General features: G+C 41.0%; 1 protein-coding gene across 1 annotated transcript; it reads right to left on the reverse strand.

The window, feature by feature from the left end:
• Positions 1 to 2,855: 2,855 nt before the first annotated feature.
• On the reverse strand, positions 2,856 to 7,519 carry TLR10 (toll like receptor 10). The gene is given in 4 exon segments (XM_032334087.1): positions 2,856 to 3,956; positions 3,959 to 5,097; positions 5,099 to 5,890; positions 7,420 to 7,519. Coding segments are annotated over 3 exon segments (2,484 nt in total). The 5' UTR covers positions 5,830 to 5,890; positions 7,420 to 7,519; the 3' UTR covers positions 2,856 to 3,342.
• Positions 7,520 to 18,555: the final 11,036 nt, after the last annotated feature.

Consider the following 18,555-nt stretch of genomic DNA (forward strand, 5'->3'; position numbering starts at 1 on the left):
GGAGTCACTGCTTGCCAGATTGTTGAACTCAAATCGGGGCTCAACCACAGACTCTGAGAGGACCCCATAGGCATGAGTTCCAGAGCTCCTCAGAATACCTGGTTGACCTCGTGTATAAGACAGAGGGTCAGAAAACATCTTTAAGGGGACAAATGAAGACCAGGATCCATGTGGGTCTGGGCCTGGGCCAGGGACATCTTGCTTAAAGAGCACTGCCAGTCTTGGCAGTACCAGACCCTAAGAAGGACTTAGAAATTCAAGGAAGCCTTTCCTAAGAGTTGGGGGCTGGGATGAGGGAAGAAATGTGAGGCAGTAGGGAGAAACTGCAGCATCCAGGCACAAACAATTATGGACGGTATAAGCAGGATATGCAAGGAGCCCAATCCCGGGCCCCACTATTGAGAATGGAAACGAAAGGATCAAAATGATAAAATAAATACAAAAAGTAAGAGGCACCTTATCCTAGATAGGAAAGAAAAGCCTCTTCAGTCAAAGAGTTGTCAGAATTATCAGGAGTTGTCAGACAGTCAAGAATAATGTTTAACCTCAGGCTTAGGTGAGTCATTTAAAATTCCCAAGCCTCAACTTCCCCACTTAAAAGTGAGAGTTATGCTTGATAAGCTCTAAACTCTCACTCAGTTTAAGTATTCCTAGTCCATGCTCTTCTTGAATGATTCATTATAATTCATAAAGGAGTTGAGCCTCATGGAACATTTGCCATAAATCACATTTGAAACTCCTCCCTCCAAACCAGTTGGAATTAGAGGATTATAATCTCAGGCTAGTGTAGACCTCTTTACCAGGTTTATAGAATATAGAACACTGTCAACACTGGACTCTAGGCATCCTGAAGAGATTGTCATTTATCTGCAGAGAGGCTCAGTGGCTGGGAACTTACTCTGAAGAGTCCAAGACAGACTTGAACAATGTTGATAGAGCTCACCCTTCTTGGGCGGTGAGGGGTGGTAGAAATGGAAGAAGCTCCAGGTTGACAGATGGCAAAGAAATGAAAAGGAACTTGCAACTTCACAAGACCTGAAATCACTTTCGAAACGTGATCAGAGTCATTACACTGTGATTACAATGATCAGAGTCATTGCATGTGGAGCCCGTGTAATGCTTACTTCCTCACCAAGGTCATGGTTGAGGATAGTGGGACCTTTGATGAAATCCAAAATGTTTTGGGTAAAAGTACATCATCAGGTTTGCACGAGGCTAGGTGCTACCTCTCTCTCTAGCCGCAATGTTAAACTTAGGTAAAATTCATTTTCCAGTGTGAGCCAGAAAAGTCAAAACGAAGCAAAGTAGGACATTTTTTATGGTATCTGAGTTTCTGAGAGAGGAATAGTAGAATGGACTGATAGGGCAGATTTAAGGGTAGTCTAGCTGCTGAAATAAGAAGTTGCTGACTGCTGAAATAAGAAGTTGCTGACAGCTATGCTTGATGTGTGTGTAGTTTTTGTGTGTGTGTGTGTGTGTGTGTGTGTTTTTAGTTGTGATAGAGTACATTCATTTTTAAAACTATATTACTAAACTGAGGATTCTACCATGGAATAACTCAATCCTGGTGACTTTAGGGCTAATGTTACCTACTTTACATGTTCCCAGTTAACTAACCTTTAAAGGTAAGAGTCTCACACTGAGTCATTTACTCAAAATTTACAAAATCCTCCTAGAGCAACTGTCTGACTCACCCAGGAGCCATGAGTCACACTAACAACAGTGGCCCAGATGCTGAAAGCCTGGTTGGAAATGCATTCTCCCCATTCTCTGCTCTCCCTGCTCTGTGATTTCCTTGGATTTCCCCTTGTACCAAACAGGTTATGAGCTCACTAGGACGGAAGAAGAGAGACACTCAGCCTCCTCCCAGTAGATTGGTCATTAGGCAAATGATAGCATGATCTGGCTTGGAGACTGACCCAATTCTGTCCCTACGCTTTCAGGTGGACCATCTTCATTACAATTTCTCAAATGACTGCTAGCATGAGGAATTCATAAGACTACAACTATGAGGAAATAAAATAGATATAAAGCCCAATTTTACCCTGCTTTGGAAATTAGTTTTATTAGATTGAATAAGATAAAGTAGACATTCTTATAGGCCAAGAGCAACTTCACACACTGGCAATTTCACATGATTCAAGCTATACTCAGAAATTCTTCAATTCTGGATTCTTGTCTTCTCAGTTGACTTCCTAACCTGAAGCCAGTTGGGTCCCTGCTATGTTCCTCTAGCTTACCTAACATAAACATTCACTGACTCATTCTCTGAACCAGGGACTGAGCAAATGTTTGCTGAAAATAAGGGCACGGGGGAGTCTGTCCTGGCCTTTGAGGAGCTCATAGTCTAATAAGAGAGGGAAACTTTAAAAACATATATGATCAGTGTGGTGATAGAAGTATGTCAGAAGTGTTATGGAGCATCAAGGAGCATCATACTTGGAAGTGAGGAAGTTTTCAAAAAAGAGTTGACATTTGGATTGTACCTTGAAGGATATGTAAGATTCCCTCAATGATCAGTCATGATACCAAAGAGACTGAATGTTCTGGGAAAGGACCCATAACTTGATAGGTCTCAATGATGGGATGCATGGAGGTAAGAGGGGACAGGTGTCAGATTTTAAATATGGCCGTCTTCTTCCTTTATGGTTACATAAGTCACAGAAATTTTTCTTGACCAACAGAGCCACCCAGGCATCCTGAGCCACAGAAATTTTTCTCATGAGGGGAATCTCATTTTTAATCAGGGAAATAACATATAATTTTGCAAAATTTAGAAAAGCTTGTTTTCATTCGATGACTGGTGAGACTTGAAGGGAAGAATCAAGTGAAATGATAGGATGCATAGGCTTTAAAAATTATCTTTATTGTGTTTTCCGACCTACAAAAGAAATACAGATTCACTTAAGCAATTCCAGTGTTAAAGAAATATACAACCTAGAAACGAAAAGTTTTCTGTGCTACAACCTCCCAGACTCAAACCACTGTTACTATACCAATGTACTGGTGCAAATTCATTTAGACTTTTATTTCAATATATAAACTATCATATTAGTATAATTTTCCTCATACCAGCAAATATAGAACTACCTCATTCTTTTTAATGGGTGTGTAATATTCTGTTGCATTAATGAACTATGATTGATTGACTCAATCTTTATTCTATGGAAATGTGAGCTGTTTTTGATTTTTCATGATTATAAACAATGTTGGGATGAACATCTTTTTACATAAGCCTTTGCAGTAGTATACATTCTTAGAAATCCTTCCAGGAACTGACATAAAAAAATAATCATTTTTCATTTTAATGATATTGCTCAGTTACCAGCATAAAGGGGGTTATCAACTTCTATCCTGACAATGTATGCAGGCCCCAATTTCCCCTGCATTTTTTTCAGGGGAAGAGAGGCAGTCTGTTCTTATCAGAGAGATTGCAGAACCTCGAGACTCTTCATTTAGCTTCACGAATGTCTGTAGTTCACATATCTCTCTGGTTTCTAATAAATTAACATTAATAGCAGCTCGAAGATTTGCCCAAAAAAGTCCACATTTATGCCTATCCTTGGGCCATTCCAAGTATGCTTTCTTTCCCAGAAGAGCTTTCAGCTTAGGATACCTGGTAGGAATGCAGTAGAGTGGAATGGGTTCCAGTAAGATAAACATGACATAATCAGAGTTTTCATGGAAGAGACTGTGGTGGCCAAAGTAGAGTTCATAATGGCACCACTCACTCTGGACAAAGTTGGGAGACAAAACAAAGATGGACTTACAGCTTTTCTCAAGGAAGTTCATGATATTTTCAGTAATACTCTTGCCAGGGTCAAAGTGTCCCTCATGGAGGCAAATCAATTTCTCTTCTTTCTCTAGATTGGGGATTAATTCATGCTTCACCCACATAGAATCATGTTCACTGTATGAAATAAACACATGGAACCGGACATTTCTCTTGAGTTGTCTTGGCTTGTCTTTCTAATCCTCTGCAGTGTCTGTGTCCACTGACCCAGCATCCTGAGATACCAGGGCAGATCAAAGTAGAAGCAGCAGAAGACCACAGCCATCTCCAGAACTAGCATGATAACCACAATGGTGACAATCAACAGAGCTGTGTTGCAAGATAATTCAGGAAGATGAACATCCTTTAACTGAGTCCCCTTTAGATTCAAAGGGTATTCGCAGATGTACGAATCTGACCATCCAATCATCATGCCCTCTGAATACTTTTCAAGCCGGATGAAATCTCTTAATTCACAAGTACACCAGAATGGATTTCTTCTTGCATTCAGAGTCTTAACTTCCTGACAACTCTGAAAAAAATCCAGAGATGGGCTCAGAATTAAGTTCATTTCAATGTTCAGAATTGAGAGTTTTCTGAAATGACTACACCCAGGAAGATCAGTGAGAAAATTAAATGCAAGATTCAGCTCTTGCAAAGACTTCAGATGAATAATGTCTTTAGGGACAGTTTGAATTTTGTTATTATTCAGGTCAAGTATTTGAATACTTCTGGGCAAGCACCTGAAAACAGAATCAGCAAATCTGTTGGAAGACAGGTTCATAGTGATCAAGGTTTCTGGCCAAAAGCAATTTTCATCATTTTCATGTTGTAACAGATTCTGGCTCAGATCTAAGTGCTTCAAGGATGTGTTGCTGGCAAAGAAACCCACTAAAGAAAGTGTCTCCAATTTATTGCCCTTCAGAATGAGAGTTTTCAAATGAGGCAACTGGATAGGTTGCTTAAACAGGTCATTTGTTAAGATATTATTAGCAAAATTTAAATACTGGAATCTTGTAGGATAAACAGGAAACAGCATGTGAGGCATTTGTGCATCTGATATAGTCAGGTTTTCTATATCCATTTTGGTAAAAAGCAAGTAGACCCTCTCCTGTGGAACAGAAAAAACTCTGCATTGTACGTGCTCCAATTTCATAGTTCTCATTACAGTCTTTGGGTAATCAAATGAATTGTGGTCAAGATAAACCTTGCCTCCAAAAGTCAGATGTTGGATTTGGAAGCATTCTATTGATGTGTGCCGAATAAACTGGAAGAGTAGGAGAAGGTCATCCCAGAGTAAATCAACTTTATTAAGTAATAGAATAGGTCTTGGAATCCTCTAAAGTAAGATTTTGTTGAGTTTCATAATTTGTAAGTTGGCTTTTGCCATCTATATTTGTCATTTCTAGTACTTTTGAGGTCCTGATCCCATCACGCAAAAGAACCCAGAAATTTGTGTTCATTGGTAAAACAATGTGAAGTTTTGTTGTGTTTAAGATGGGCAGGCTACCTTCTTCATAATGAGGAAGACTTTTCAATCCTAGGAGGACAGTATTTAGATGCAAATGAGAAATTTTCTGGAAATCTGATTTTTGTATTTTTGCCCCACTTAAACCTAGAATTTCCAAATGTGACATGTTGCCAGTTTCCTCACAGATAGGCATGGTGTCAAAATCATTGAAAGAAAGATCTAAATGTCTGAGACCTGCCAGTGAATACCAAGTTACAATCTTCAGTCTGTTATAAGACAAATCTAAATATCTTAACTCTCTGTTGAATTCAAAGGTCTTGACCTCCAGCTCTTGGATTCTGTTATGGCGCAGAATCAAAACTTTCAGTTTAGAGATAAAACGAAAATCTGAACTCTGAAGTCGAGAAAGCAGGTTGTAGGATAAATCCAGTGTGGTTGTGGTTGGGGTCAAGTCTGCAGGAACCTTTCTTAGCGACATGTTGGAGAAATTGGCTGTTAACTCCCTTTCTTCTGGCAACTTTGAAGCCCAGCCCTGCACTGACACAGCAATACTACAAAATACGTAAATGCTTCTGATATGTTTCATTGTAACTCCAAGGATTCTATCACTGGTTCCCTCGTATGAATGATGAAGATGAGTTCAAATCCTGGAAAGACATATAATACTAAGCATATAATATGAAGTGGTTATGTCATTTGTTAAATTCTATAGGATTTATTTATTTATTTAAAGTAGGCTCCATGCCCAGTGTAGAGCCCAACATGGGGCTTGAACTTACAACCCCGAGATCAAGACCTAAGCTGAGATCAAGAATTGGACACTTAACTTACCAAGCCACCCAGGCACCCCAGTATAGATTATTTTTAATGCCAAAAATTGACTCTATTCACCAAAAGTTTGGAATAGGGTTCCAGCCTACATTGACTGCATTGAGTCTTTGACTTGATCTGAGAGCTTGGGTTATAGATTTCCAAGCCAGTTACTGTGCCATATCCTCATCGCTGAGGCAAGTCAGGACTCCCACAAGGGAGATAAATATATAATAGTTGGCAGAAGTGCCTTTTTCCCAGTTCAACTTAGGAATTTCATTGCCAGGTCATATTCAACACTCTCCCTTCCATGCCATTTTGATAGCCTAAGGGCTTTAAGAAAACTGAAAGTAAAAGATTTTAAGACTTTATTCTTTTATTTTATTTATTTTTTTTAAAAGATTTTATTTGTTTGACAGACAGAGATCACAAGTAGGCAGACAGGCAGGTAGAGAGAGAGAGAGGAGGAAGCAGGGTCCCCGCAGAGCAGAGAGCCCGATGTGGGACTCGATCCCAGGATCCTGAGATCATGACCTGAGCCGAAGGCAGCGGCTTAACCCACTGAGCCACCCAGGCGCCCTAAGACTTTATTCTTTTAGAGAAGCTTAAGGCTCACAGCAAAATTGAGGGAAAGGGGAAGGTACAGAGACTTTCCATATCCCCCTACCTCCACGCATTCCTGGCCTCCCCCACTATCAACATGCCCCATCAGCGTGGCTCGTTTGTTGCAACTGATGGATCTACATTGACACATTGTCATCACTTGACGTCTGTAACTGACATTGCAGTTCACACTCTTGGTGCTGGACATTCTGTGAGTTCGGATGAATGTATAATGACTTGCATTGATCATTATGGATTCATTCATGCCCTAAAATTCCTCTGTCCTCTGATTATTCATCTTCCCCCTGCTCCACAACCCCTGTCAACCACCGATCTTTTGATTGTCTCCATAGTTTTGTCTTTTTCAGAATAGCATATAGCTGGAAACATACAGTATGTAGATTTTCCAGTTCAGCTTCTTTCTCTTACTAATATGCGTTCAAAGTTCCTCCATGTTTTTGCATAGTTTGATAGCTCATTTCTTTTTAGCACAGAATAATATTCCATTATCTGGGTGTTTCATAGTTCATTTATCCATTCATCTACTGAAGGACATCTTGGTTGCTTCCAAGTTTTGGCAGTTAAGACTACAGAAGCTATAAACATTTATGTGCAGGTTTTAAGTTCTCAATGAAGTAATTTTTTTAAATTACTGAATACTATGGGCTCCCAAATTAATGTCAAGATATTGTTCTCCCTAACTTTTATATTGGTGGACATAGAGAGTCCTGTGAGCTAATATTTGATTTTCAACAAGACTTACCTGTGTACATGGAAGGTCCAAAACACAGAAATGAACAGAATGGTTTCTGTCCTTATGGGGCCATATGTCTTCAGGTTGGTGGCAAAAGCAATCTGGATCACTGCCAAATAACAGCAATAATGATGAAAGCAGTTTCCATTTCTTTCTACCATGCCAAAATATATACACATGCCTGCACAGATACATGGACACACACAAACACACACACAGCTCCTCAGAACAATGGGTTGGTGTGAAGAGCCCAGAGAGGCCTCCCTACACCATATCTTCTTATGGAGTATATCTTTTGGTTGCCCTACTTGTCTGTAAGAGTGACCAGTCTGAGGAAAGTGAAGGTTGGTGTGTATTGGACACATGCATGGATAAGCAGGAAAACTCACCAAGCTATTTACCTTGCCTTGGTATTTTCCCAATGCCTGGTGTGGGAGAGCATAAAGTTTAAGCATTTATGTTTAATATTAGACTCTAACCACTTCCCCTCACCTCCCCTGCACCTGGTATGGGAGAACATAAAGTTTAAGAGTTTATGAATTCAATATTAGACTCTAACCACTTCTCCCCACCTCCCCTACTGCCTCTTTTCTTGATAGAGTCCCAGGGGGTCTTTCCTACCAATGGTGTGTCTCTTCAGTCATTTTCTCCCAACAGACAGAGGAATCTTTAAAAGCCATGTCACAATCAGCCACTCCTTTATTCCAAATCGTCCACTGGCTTCTTATCTCAACCAGAAAAAAACCCCAAGTCCTTGCAAGATCTGACATCTTCAGTGCATAACTCCCAACTCTTGTCTGGTCATTCCTTACCTTCCCCTTTCCAAGCATGACACCACATTAGATCTTTGAACTTGTACTTTCCCTTCTTTTCCCAGAATACACTTGTCCCAGATGACAAGTTGAATGCTCCTTCACTCCCTTGACATCTCTGTATGACAGTCACCATATCAGATAGGCATTTTTTTGACGCTCCTCTACAAAATATTACTCCCTAATCATTCTCTATTCTCCTTATCTTAGTTATTTTTCTTTCTAGTACTTCTCACCACCTAACATACACATTTGTTTTGTTTGTGGTCTCTCTTTTCTTATCCCCTTACTAGAATGTAAGCTGTGAAAGAATAGAAGTTCTATCTGTTCTAGTCACTGCTATAGTCCCAGTGTCCAGAAAAGTTCCTGGCAGCTTACTACATTTCTTGGATAATGAATATTGTGAAAATCTTAATTCTTCAATTGTCTCTGTTCTGTGTCTAATTAAACAACTGAAGTCTGACTTTTCTCTCAAAAGCCTCAGCACCCATGAGTTTCCTCCTCTTTAAAATGCAGGTAATAGTCTTTAATAGTACTCTCCCCACAGAATTTAGGGATAAATAAATGAAATAATAAGTACATAGACATGGGGACAAAACAGGCAGAACTCGGACAAATATACCTGGAATATTACCTCACGTTCATCTGGATTTTTCTTTCTCTAGAACCTGTCCAAATTTGTCATTGTTGTTGTTAAGAAATCCTAGAAAATGTGGATATTTCCCATTTTTTTTAAAGATTTTATTTATTTATTTGACAGAGAGAAATCACAAGTAGATGGAGAGGCAGGCAGAGAGAGAGAGAGGGAAGCAGGCTCCCTGCTGAGCAGAGAGCCCGATGTGGGACTCGATCCCAGGACCCTGAGATCATGACCTGAGCCGAAGGTAGCGGCTTAACCCACTGAGCCACCCAGGCGCCCCGATATTTCCCATTTTTAAGTAATTTAAAAATGAGAACACTTTATAAAACTGTTTTCTAGAATATAGGAAAATGGACACAGCTATATTCAACCATCTTGTGCCATGACTGTGAAGAGAAAACTTTGATTTTGATATTCCTTGTCTATTGTGTGCTCAATGGACGGGGGCACCAAAGGCCCTAGGTGGAGGAATGGGATTGAGAAGATGGCCTGGGATTTTCACCTTTCCACTGAGAATATTCCTCCAATCTACCCCAGGTAGTCTTTTTTTGGTCATCTCCTTTTTATGTAACCCTTAATATAACATCCAATCATCAACGTAAGAACAAACATGAACATAGTAAGACAGCCTCTATGATATAACTTTATGTTCATGATAATATTCAAGATTTTAAAAATACAGCAAAATAAAATTGTTACCAGTAACATAATAGTACATTTATATCTATTCAACAGGTAGCTTATAGCTATCTACAGATAGCTAATAGCTAATGGCTTCCCTATGTTGACTCTATCATGTAAATGAGGCAATGGCCCATTGATGTATTTTTAGGTAACAACACCAGCATTCACAGAGCTAAGTAATACTAACTTCATTTAGCTTGATCCTTGCAACAACTGCCTTACAGGGTCAGTGCTATCACTGTTCACCTTCTACAGATATGGAAGGTGGTGCTTAAAGAGGTCCTGTAAGTGCCTCAGAGTCACTAAGTTAATATACCAGCACCTGGTGTCCTAGTGATTCTGCTATCTTGTCTCTCTAGGTGAGCCAAGGTAAATTAGTTTTGAAAGATATTATAGTACCTTATTACAATGAAGTTATATCTCACTAAGTCATACTGATTCTTTCAAGTGTCCCAGTATACAGTCCAAGGAACCTAACGAGTAAGTCTGCCAATGACCACCCACTTTAGGTTTTATGTCAATTCCTTACAAGGACTGACATGGATGGAGCCATTGTGTTGAGTCCTATCTTGTTGAAGCCATTGTATTTTGTTACAGCAGCCAGCCTGGGTCCTAACTATGTACTGCCACACTTAATATAAAACCCATACTCCCGACACTGGTTTACAACACCCTCCCTGAGCTGCTCTTGCTTCCTTCTGGGATCTCCCTTCATACCACACTTGCTCTGACCTTAGCGTCCTGCACTAGATTGTCCCCCTGCTTGGGATGCTGTTTCCCCAATCCTTCTTTGGCTGGATTGTCTTGTCTTTTAGATCCTGCCTTATAGATTATTTCCTCTAAGAGACCTGACTTGACCACCTAATCTAAAGTGCCCAATTTGTGGGGATGCCTGGATGGCTCAGTCAGTTAGGCATCTGACTTTGGCTCGGGTCATGATCTCAGGGTCCTGAGATCGAGCCCTGTGTTGGGCTCCCTGCTCAGCAGGAAGTCTGCTTCTCCCTCTCCTCTGCCTCTCCTTCCCCCTCCCAGTAACGCTCTCTCTCTCTCAAATAAATAAATAAAATCTTAAAAAAAAAAAAAAGAGGCTGACTTGTAGTAGTTCACGTCACCGTATTTTATGTCTCTTTGAAACATAGTGCTATCTGAAACCTTGGTTCATTTATGTATTGACTGTCTCTTACAACCATAAGAAAGGAGCTGACGACCCTGCGGACTTCTGTATCCCTGCCACATAGAATAGTGCACATAGCACATGCTCAGTAAATGCTTTTTAAATGTATAGATGAATGAATGATTTCAATTTTGTATCTCTTAGCACAAGGTGGCATATAATATGCTCTCAAAAATGTGTGTCAAATGAACGAATTTGTGTTGTGAGTTCCTGATATGGTGCAGTGCTCAATGGTCAGAGAATTGAGTTTAGTGTTAGGGATTGATAGATTTGTGTTCAAGTCCTACTTAGCAACTTACTGGCTGTGTTAAATTAGACCATTTATTTAACTGCTGAAGGGTTCCCTTTTTTCATCTGTAAATGTATTTTGTGCAGAGTCCTAAAAAAAGATAATGTATACATATCACTGTCGTCACATGTAGATTTTCACAAATGGTGGCAGTCATCTAGGCCCAGAGTTGGGCAATTTCTGGCATCAGTTTTAAAGGGTGTCAAGAAACTCAATAATCAAGATAAATAACTTTTTAATGAAACATTTTAAAAAATTAATTTTAACCTAAAAATCCACAACGAACAAAATGTGAAAATTTTTCATAAAGACGGGATCATTAATCCTGATTTTTCCTTTTGTCTCAGGATCCGATGTGGCTTGGCAGGACCCCGGCAGTCATTAAGCTGACAAAAGTGTATTTGACATTATCATTTCACAGAACACTTCAAATGTAGCTCCCAGGGGGTATAGCTCAGTGGCAGAGCATTTGATTGCAAATGTAGCTCCTGGGTTTGGGGGCTATGGCCCCTGAAAAATGCAGCAGAATCCAACCCAGTTGCTACCTCTGGACCCCCCTGAAATGAGGTGTCATAGCTTTCATATCTTACTGGCTTCTCTATATTTTACTGACCTGCCCGATACCACAACCTCATCTGTAACTTATTCTAAAGAAGGGAGAGGAACCAATGTTTTTTGAACTTCTCTAAATATAATAAAATAAAAAGGTCCTATTTCTTAGTTAGTACCTGTGCCTATGGCGTTTCATTTCAACATTTAAAAAAGTAGGATGTAATTTTTTTTATGAAAGATGCATTAAATATGTATTCTATATTGTCATATCCCTACTACTGCTCTGCTCTGCTGAGAGCAGGTGAAAAACAGAAAATGACTTTCTTTGTTAGCTTATAATTTAAAAGTCCAAATCAAAAGACACTATGAAATGACTGTTGGTGGTTGACCAAAGAACAATCAATCGCCTCTTTTTCTAGTGAACCAAAAAAGTGGAGAAGGGGTTAAAACCTCACAGCACGGGAAGTGATCTTTGCAACAGAAGAAAGAGCAAGGATGACACTATTTGAAAGCTTCCCACGTGGCCAGCATTGAGCTGCATGCTTTCATATGTTATCTTGTTCAATCCCTTCAACAACTTAACAGAGTGGCGACCATTTTTATCCCCTACTTCACAAACGAAGGAGCTAAAACTCAGAGGTGAAGCAAGTCACCCAAGGTAACCCAGGGATAGAGTATGGATTTGAACCCACACCTTTCTAGTCCCTTCCCAGAACCCAAACGGAAGACATTACAAAACCTGAAATAAAGTCATTTGGGACGTGATCATCCACCTTGATTCCATCATCAGAGCTAGCTGTCATGGTGACTTCTTCCACTTTTCCCACCCCTTGTGCCTCTCTGTGAGTGGCAAGCAGTGGCTACTGGACACTCAGCTAGGTGTCATAAAGCACAAGACACTTTGCCTATATGCATTCCTAAGCTACGAATTCACAAGAAGTTGAACACAACTTAGAAAGTACACAGAACCCTAATTCATAACTCAGCACAGGTGGTCTGTGAGAAAGCTCTCCTAGGACTCAAATGCCCAGGGGCTATTAATCATTCTGTAGCCTACGGCAGCCACCTGGCCATCTTTGGCCACTCCGGACTTCTGCAGGCAACAGAACAAGGTCTACATTGTACAAAATCCATCAGGTGTGCCCCTACTTTCCGACCTATAGCACACATGCAGAACTTTAAAACCAGTAAAGGAGCAACAACAATGCTTTCAATAGCCAAACAGCAGATGTTATTTACATGCATGAAAGGAAAAATAAAAGCTGGAGAAACCTCACCACCATGATGGGAGCCTCCATTCTGGGTAGAAGGACTGACCAGGTTTAATCCGCAACCAGTGAAAGGAAACCCCAACGTCGAGTGCCTGCAAGACAGTTTCTTAGATCAGGAGTCCCAAGGTCACTTGTTAATCATTCATTTTGAGATTAACATAGGCACAATAATAAATACTAAAAATCTGAGTAATAAGACTACTTTCCTTCCAGGTACAGGAGTTCTAATGATCCCTTCTTTAGAAAAGACCCATTGAACCCTTCTTTGTCAAGAGTGTTAGAGCGAACAGGGCTGGCAGTTCTTACCGCTGGGGCTTGCCGCAGGTCCGGAGGGGCTGTAGGCGGGAATGGTTCTTCACTGGGCTGGACTGCCTGCAGGGGCACGGGAAATCAAGCTTTTCCGATTGAAGCTGAAGCTCCTTTGCCCCCTACTGCACGCTAGCGGCATTACACGTCACATAAACTCTATTACACTCTTCAAGCGCTTTGTAAAAAATGGCAGTAAAATACTCATTCATGATATCTACCATTTTTTTAAGTGTAGTGCCACGAAGCGCATTCACGTGGTTGTGCAACCGTCACACTATCCATCTGCAGATCTTTTCATCTTCCCAAATGTTAGCTCTCGACCCCTTAAACTACTCCCCACCAGCCAACCCCCACCTTTCCAACCCCCACCCCCTCCTTCTCTTAGCCCCTGGCCTCCACTCTCTGTCTCACTAAGTTTGACTACTGAAGGCACAGCATAGGAGCGGAATCGTGGAATTTTGTTTGCCCTTTCGTGACATGCTTTGTTCATTTAGTACACAGTGTTTTTGAGGTTCTTCCATGTTGTAGTGTATATCAGAATTTCCTTCTTTTTTTCCTCTTCTCTCCGAATAACTGAGTCACCTCCAAACTCACTGGCAATGCTTGAAGCTATGCTCATCTTCTCAGACCTCCCACCTCAGGTGTGGCCACAGTTGTGGGACTACCTGGTGGAACTGTCACAGTCTTTAACGGGTTCCCAGTTGAACTTACTCTTGACTCTTTGTCTAACATTTTAAACACTTCTTGGGGCTCCTAGGTGGCTCAGGCAGTTAAGTGTTTAACTCTTGGTGTTGGCTCAGGTCATGATCTCTGGGTGGAGAGATTGAGTCCCACTGCGGCCGCCACAATCAGTAGGGAGTCTGCTTAAGATTCTCTCTCTCCTCCCTCTGCCCTACCCCCTGCTCAGATGTGCTCAAATATGAGCTGCTGGGGCACCTGGGTGGCTCAGTGGGTTAAAGCCTCTGCCTTCAGCTCAGGTCATGATCTCAGGGTCCTGGGATCGAGCCCCGCATCGGGCTCTCTGCTCAGTGGGGAGCCTGCTTCCTCCTCTCTCTCTGCCTGCCTCTCTGCCTACTTGTGATCTGTCTGTCAAATAAATAAATAAAATCTTTAAAAAAAAATATGTGCCACTCATTTCTTTCAAATAAATGAGTAAATCTTTTTAAAAAAGGAAAAAAAAGGAAGACACTTCTCTAGAGCTTCTTGGGACTATATTCTCTTGTAGGAGTGGCACGGTTTAGATCCTTCCAATCTGTTCTCTGAAATCTCATTTCCTTCAGTGAGAATTCTTTGGGGCCCAGTCACCTCTTTCTGGTCTAGTAATAACCGAAACAAACAAAAAGGTTTCTAATACCTTCCACAAGAACAGTTAGGTCCACGCATATGTCATTTTGCCTTTCATATTGGAATAGTCTGACCTCTCTGCCTAAAATTTGTTTCTCAGGGCACCTGGGTGGCTCTGTCATTTAAAAGTCTAACTCTTGATTTTGGCTCAGGTCCCGATCTCAGGCTATGGAGACTGCTTAAAAAAAATCAAATCAAACCAAATCAAATCAAAAACTGATTCTCAGGGAACTCCTTCTCTCTATATGGCGGTGGGGATAAGGCCCATTGCCACACCCTCCATCACTAGTCTGGTTCCTTTATTTATTTATTTTTCTCTAATGCTCTCTTTCTGACTTCAAGATCAAAGTTCTGTTAAAGAAAAATGTATTCACAACTCTTGCCAAAGAATGGTAAGGGAGGAGTCACCTGGTGGCTCAGTTTTGATCTCAGGGTTGTGAGACCGAGTTCCGCATTGGTGTCGGGCTCCCTCCCCTCACTCGTGCATGTGCTTGCACACACACACACACACACACACAGCCCCTCTCTCTCTGCCAAATAAATAAGTAAAAATAAAATCTTTTAATAAAAGGGGGGGCTCCTGGGTTGCTCAGGTCATGATGCCGAGGTCCTGGGGGATTGAGTCCCACATTGGGCTCCCTGCTCAGCGGGCAGCCTGCTTCTCCCTCTCCCACTCCCCCTGCCTGTGCTCTCTCTCTCTCACCATATCTCTCTCTGTCAAATAAATAAATAAAATCTTAAAAAAATATATATTAAATTAAAAGAATGGCAAGATAGGATTGTATTCTTTCATGTTGTAGTATGTATTTGAATTTCCTTTTTTTCAGGCTGAATAGTAATTTACTGTGTGTAGACACCATATTTTGTTTATCCATTCATCCATCCATGGATATGCAGGTTGGGTTTGCCTTTTGGCTCTTGTGAATAATGTTGTTATGAACATGGGTGTACAAACGTCCATTCGAGTCCTTGCTTTCAGTTCTTTGGGGTTTATACCTAAAGTGGAATTGCTGGATCCTATGGCAATTTTATATTTAATTTTTTTGCAGAACCGCCATATTATTTCCTGAAGCCTTTTAGAGCACTTTGATGGTGCCTTCCATCAAGGTTCAGATCAGATCAGTTAGTCTACCCATCAAACGGTGGGATGGCTAAGGGGTGACCAGAAAGCTAGGAATGGTGACTCCATAATTTCACTAATCTGACTAGAAAAGAGTGGGAAGGGGTTAGCTAGAGGCCCTATTTTGAAGTAACATGAAGTAACAAACATGGCACTATTTATATAGATTATAGGAGTACACATCAACTTTTTCAAAGCAATGGGTTTTGAGATTTTATTGATGCTTAAATTTCAGGTGACACTGTTGGATGTCACTCATGAAGATAAAAACTTCCAGGGGCGCCTGGGTGGCTCACGGGTTAAAGCCTCTGCCTTCAGCTCAGGTCATCATCTCAGGGTCCTAGGATCGAACCCCGCATCGGGCTTTCTGCTCAGTGGAGAGCTTGCTTCCTCCTCTCTCTCTCTGCCTGCCTCTCTGCCTACTTGTGATCTGTCTGTCAAATAAATAAATAAAATCTTTAAAAAACAAACAAACAAACAAACAAAAAACCTCTTCCAAATGGATTGTCCACAAGAGGAACGGCCAATTCAAAAATGAATGATTATAATGGGTTCATTTAAATGTGAAAATGGGGATGGGTACTTTCTTAAAACAAGAATTTTTTTTTAAACAATAATATTGGTATTTTTCATAAAAATATAATACATGTATTTCTACACATAATTTAGAGGGGGAGGTGACACCTGGGTGGCTCAGTCATTCAGTGTCTGCCTTCAGCTCAAGTCATGATCCCAGGGTCCTGAGATCGAGCCCCACATTGGGCTCCCTGCTCAGCGGGGAGTGTGTTTCTCCCTCAGCTTCTGCAGCTCTCTCATGCTCTGTCTCTAATAAATAAGGAAAATCTTTAAAAAAATTTAGAGGGGGAAATCCCACAATAAGTAAGAGTAGAAGGAAAAACACCAACCGAAATGAACAGTCTACGTAAGGCACACCTAAACATATGCAAACATGTCCATATACACATAGAAATAGGTCCCGAACGCACATCCATCAGGAGCCTGGGGGAGGGTCCTTCCAGCTTATTGGACGAACTAAGCTCTAAAATCCCTTTCATCTCAGAAATTCTCAAGCCACTATGATCAGCACACCCTCAGTCTGTATTGTCCTCTCAAGGAAAAAACATGACTTGGGTTTTTTGGTGTCCAGAGACATAGTCTTCCTTTTCCCAGAGCCCAAACTGTCTAAACACTTCACTCTGTCAGTGAATGGAAAAAGTTTTCTTTACTATTTTAAAATATGCTCACCAAAACCAAGTCGAGCCCAGTTAAAGGGTAGTATTCTGTGTCTCCACCGTCATTATCAAAACACCTCGGAGCGCCTGGGTGGCTCAGTCATTAAGCGTCTGCCTTCAGCTCAGGTCACGATCCCAGAGTCCTGGATCAAGCCCTGCATCAGTCTCTCTGCTCAGTGGGAAGCCTGCTTCTCCCTCTCCCACTCCCCTGTTTGTGTTCCCTCTCTCACTGTCTCTCTCTGTCAAATAAATAAATAAAACCTTAAAAAAAAAAAAAAAAAAGCACCTTGCCTTTACCTCCTAAAGTAAGGACCGGAAGTATTATAGGAAGTGTCACATACAAGATATTGGGTAATCCTTACCAGAAACTCCATCAAATTTATATATAATTCCCATTTGACGAATGATGAAACTAGTTCAGGGAGAATAAGAAACTTGTCCAAGGTCACCATCCAGTAAGGGATGGAGTCAGGATTCAAACTGAGCCTGTCTGGCTCCAAAGCCCACCGTGTTTTCCCTATTCCAGGTGCCCGGAAGTTCATGTTCTACTCTCTCGGCCTTCACCGGGAATTCCTAAATATTTAAATCCTTAAATATTTAGATATCTAAATATTTAAATCCTTTGCAATTAGCAATAGGAATAGTAAGCTCAGAACCATAAACTGATCATTTGGGGATGTGATTTTTTTTTATTCTTTTCAAAATTTTTTTTCCTTTTTCTGTCCCTTCCCCCCCCTTCCCTTACTCTGAGGTTCAGCGATGTCTGCTGTTGTAACTCCCCCCCACATGCAAACACACACACTCTCTCTCAGATACTTTCCCCCCTCTTATAACTTCCTCTGATTTCAGAATTCTGCCTGCCCTATTTCTTCCTTCATATATAAATTGCAATGAATAGAGAATCTGAATTACCTCAGGTGGACAGAGATTTAGTTTTAAGACACTCCGAGAAGGAAGGAAGCATAGCAGCACACTGCCGGGCCTCACAGAGAACCAGCAAAATGGCCACTGCAGTGTTCCTGGTGGTCGGGCCATCTTACTGTCTTCTCCAAAGCGGGCAAAGGCTGTTCTCCACTCTAGTAATGAGTCAGCTTCTCTTTGACCCTTCCTCTTTCTTAATCTCCTTCTCTTTCTACTGCCAGCTTCTCCTTACAGATGCCCTTGCTTCTATTTCTTCCTACAGCCTTTTCTCAGTGTCATAGCTTAGGGGTGGGACAGAGAGGTCCTGAGGGGACTTTCTGAAGATAAGAAATCTGATTGGCTCCTTGTATCCAAGGAGCTCCAAATGGCATCTTTATTGGTCAGAGGACCCATGGACCATCTGATAGTCTACTGGCCCATTTTAGGTCTTGCCTTTGACAAGGGCCCAGGCCCGGGGAGGAAAGTCACATATCTCCAGGCTCCCCATGGGTGGAACTAAGGGACTGGGGCTGCTTTCCCTTAAAAACACTACAGACTAGCTCATAGTAGTAGGAAGTACTACTATGTAAGTAGTGTAGTAGGAAGCACATGTTCATTGAGAAATAAAGCTCGTCTAGTTTAATTATAAATATGAGTAAAAGAAAATAGTGGCACCGTTTATTTTTTCTAAATTATATTTCTGAAAAATAAAAGGTAACAATATTCTCACATGGTTAGGAAATTCCAATTCTGTATCATTCACTTACTAAACTCGAGTGCTCACTTTGGCAGCACACACACTAAAATTGACTATACTT

This window comes from Mustela erminea, chromosome 2 (genome assembly GCF_009829155.1).
Source record: "Mustela erminea isolate mMusErm1 chromosome 2, mMusErm1.Pri, whole genome shotgun sequence".
Lineage (NCBI taxonomy): Eukaryota > Metazoa > Chordata > Mammalia > Carnivora > Mustelidae > Mustela > Mustela erminea.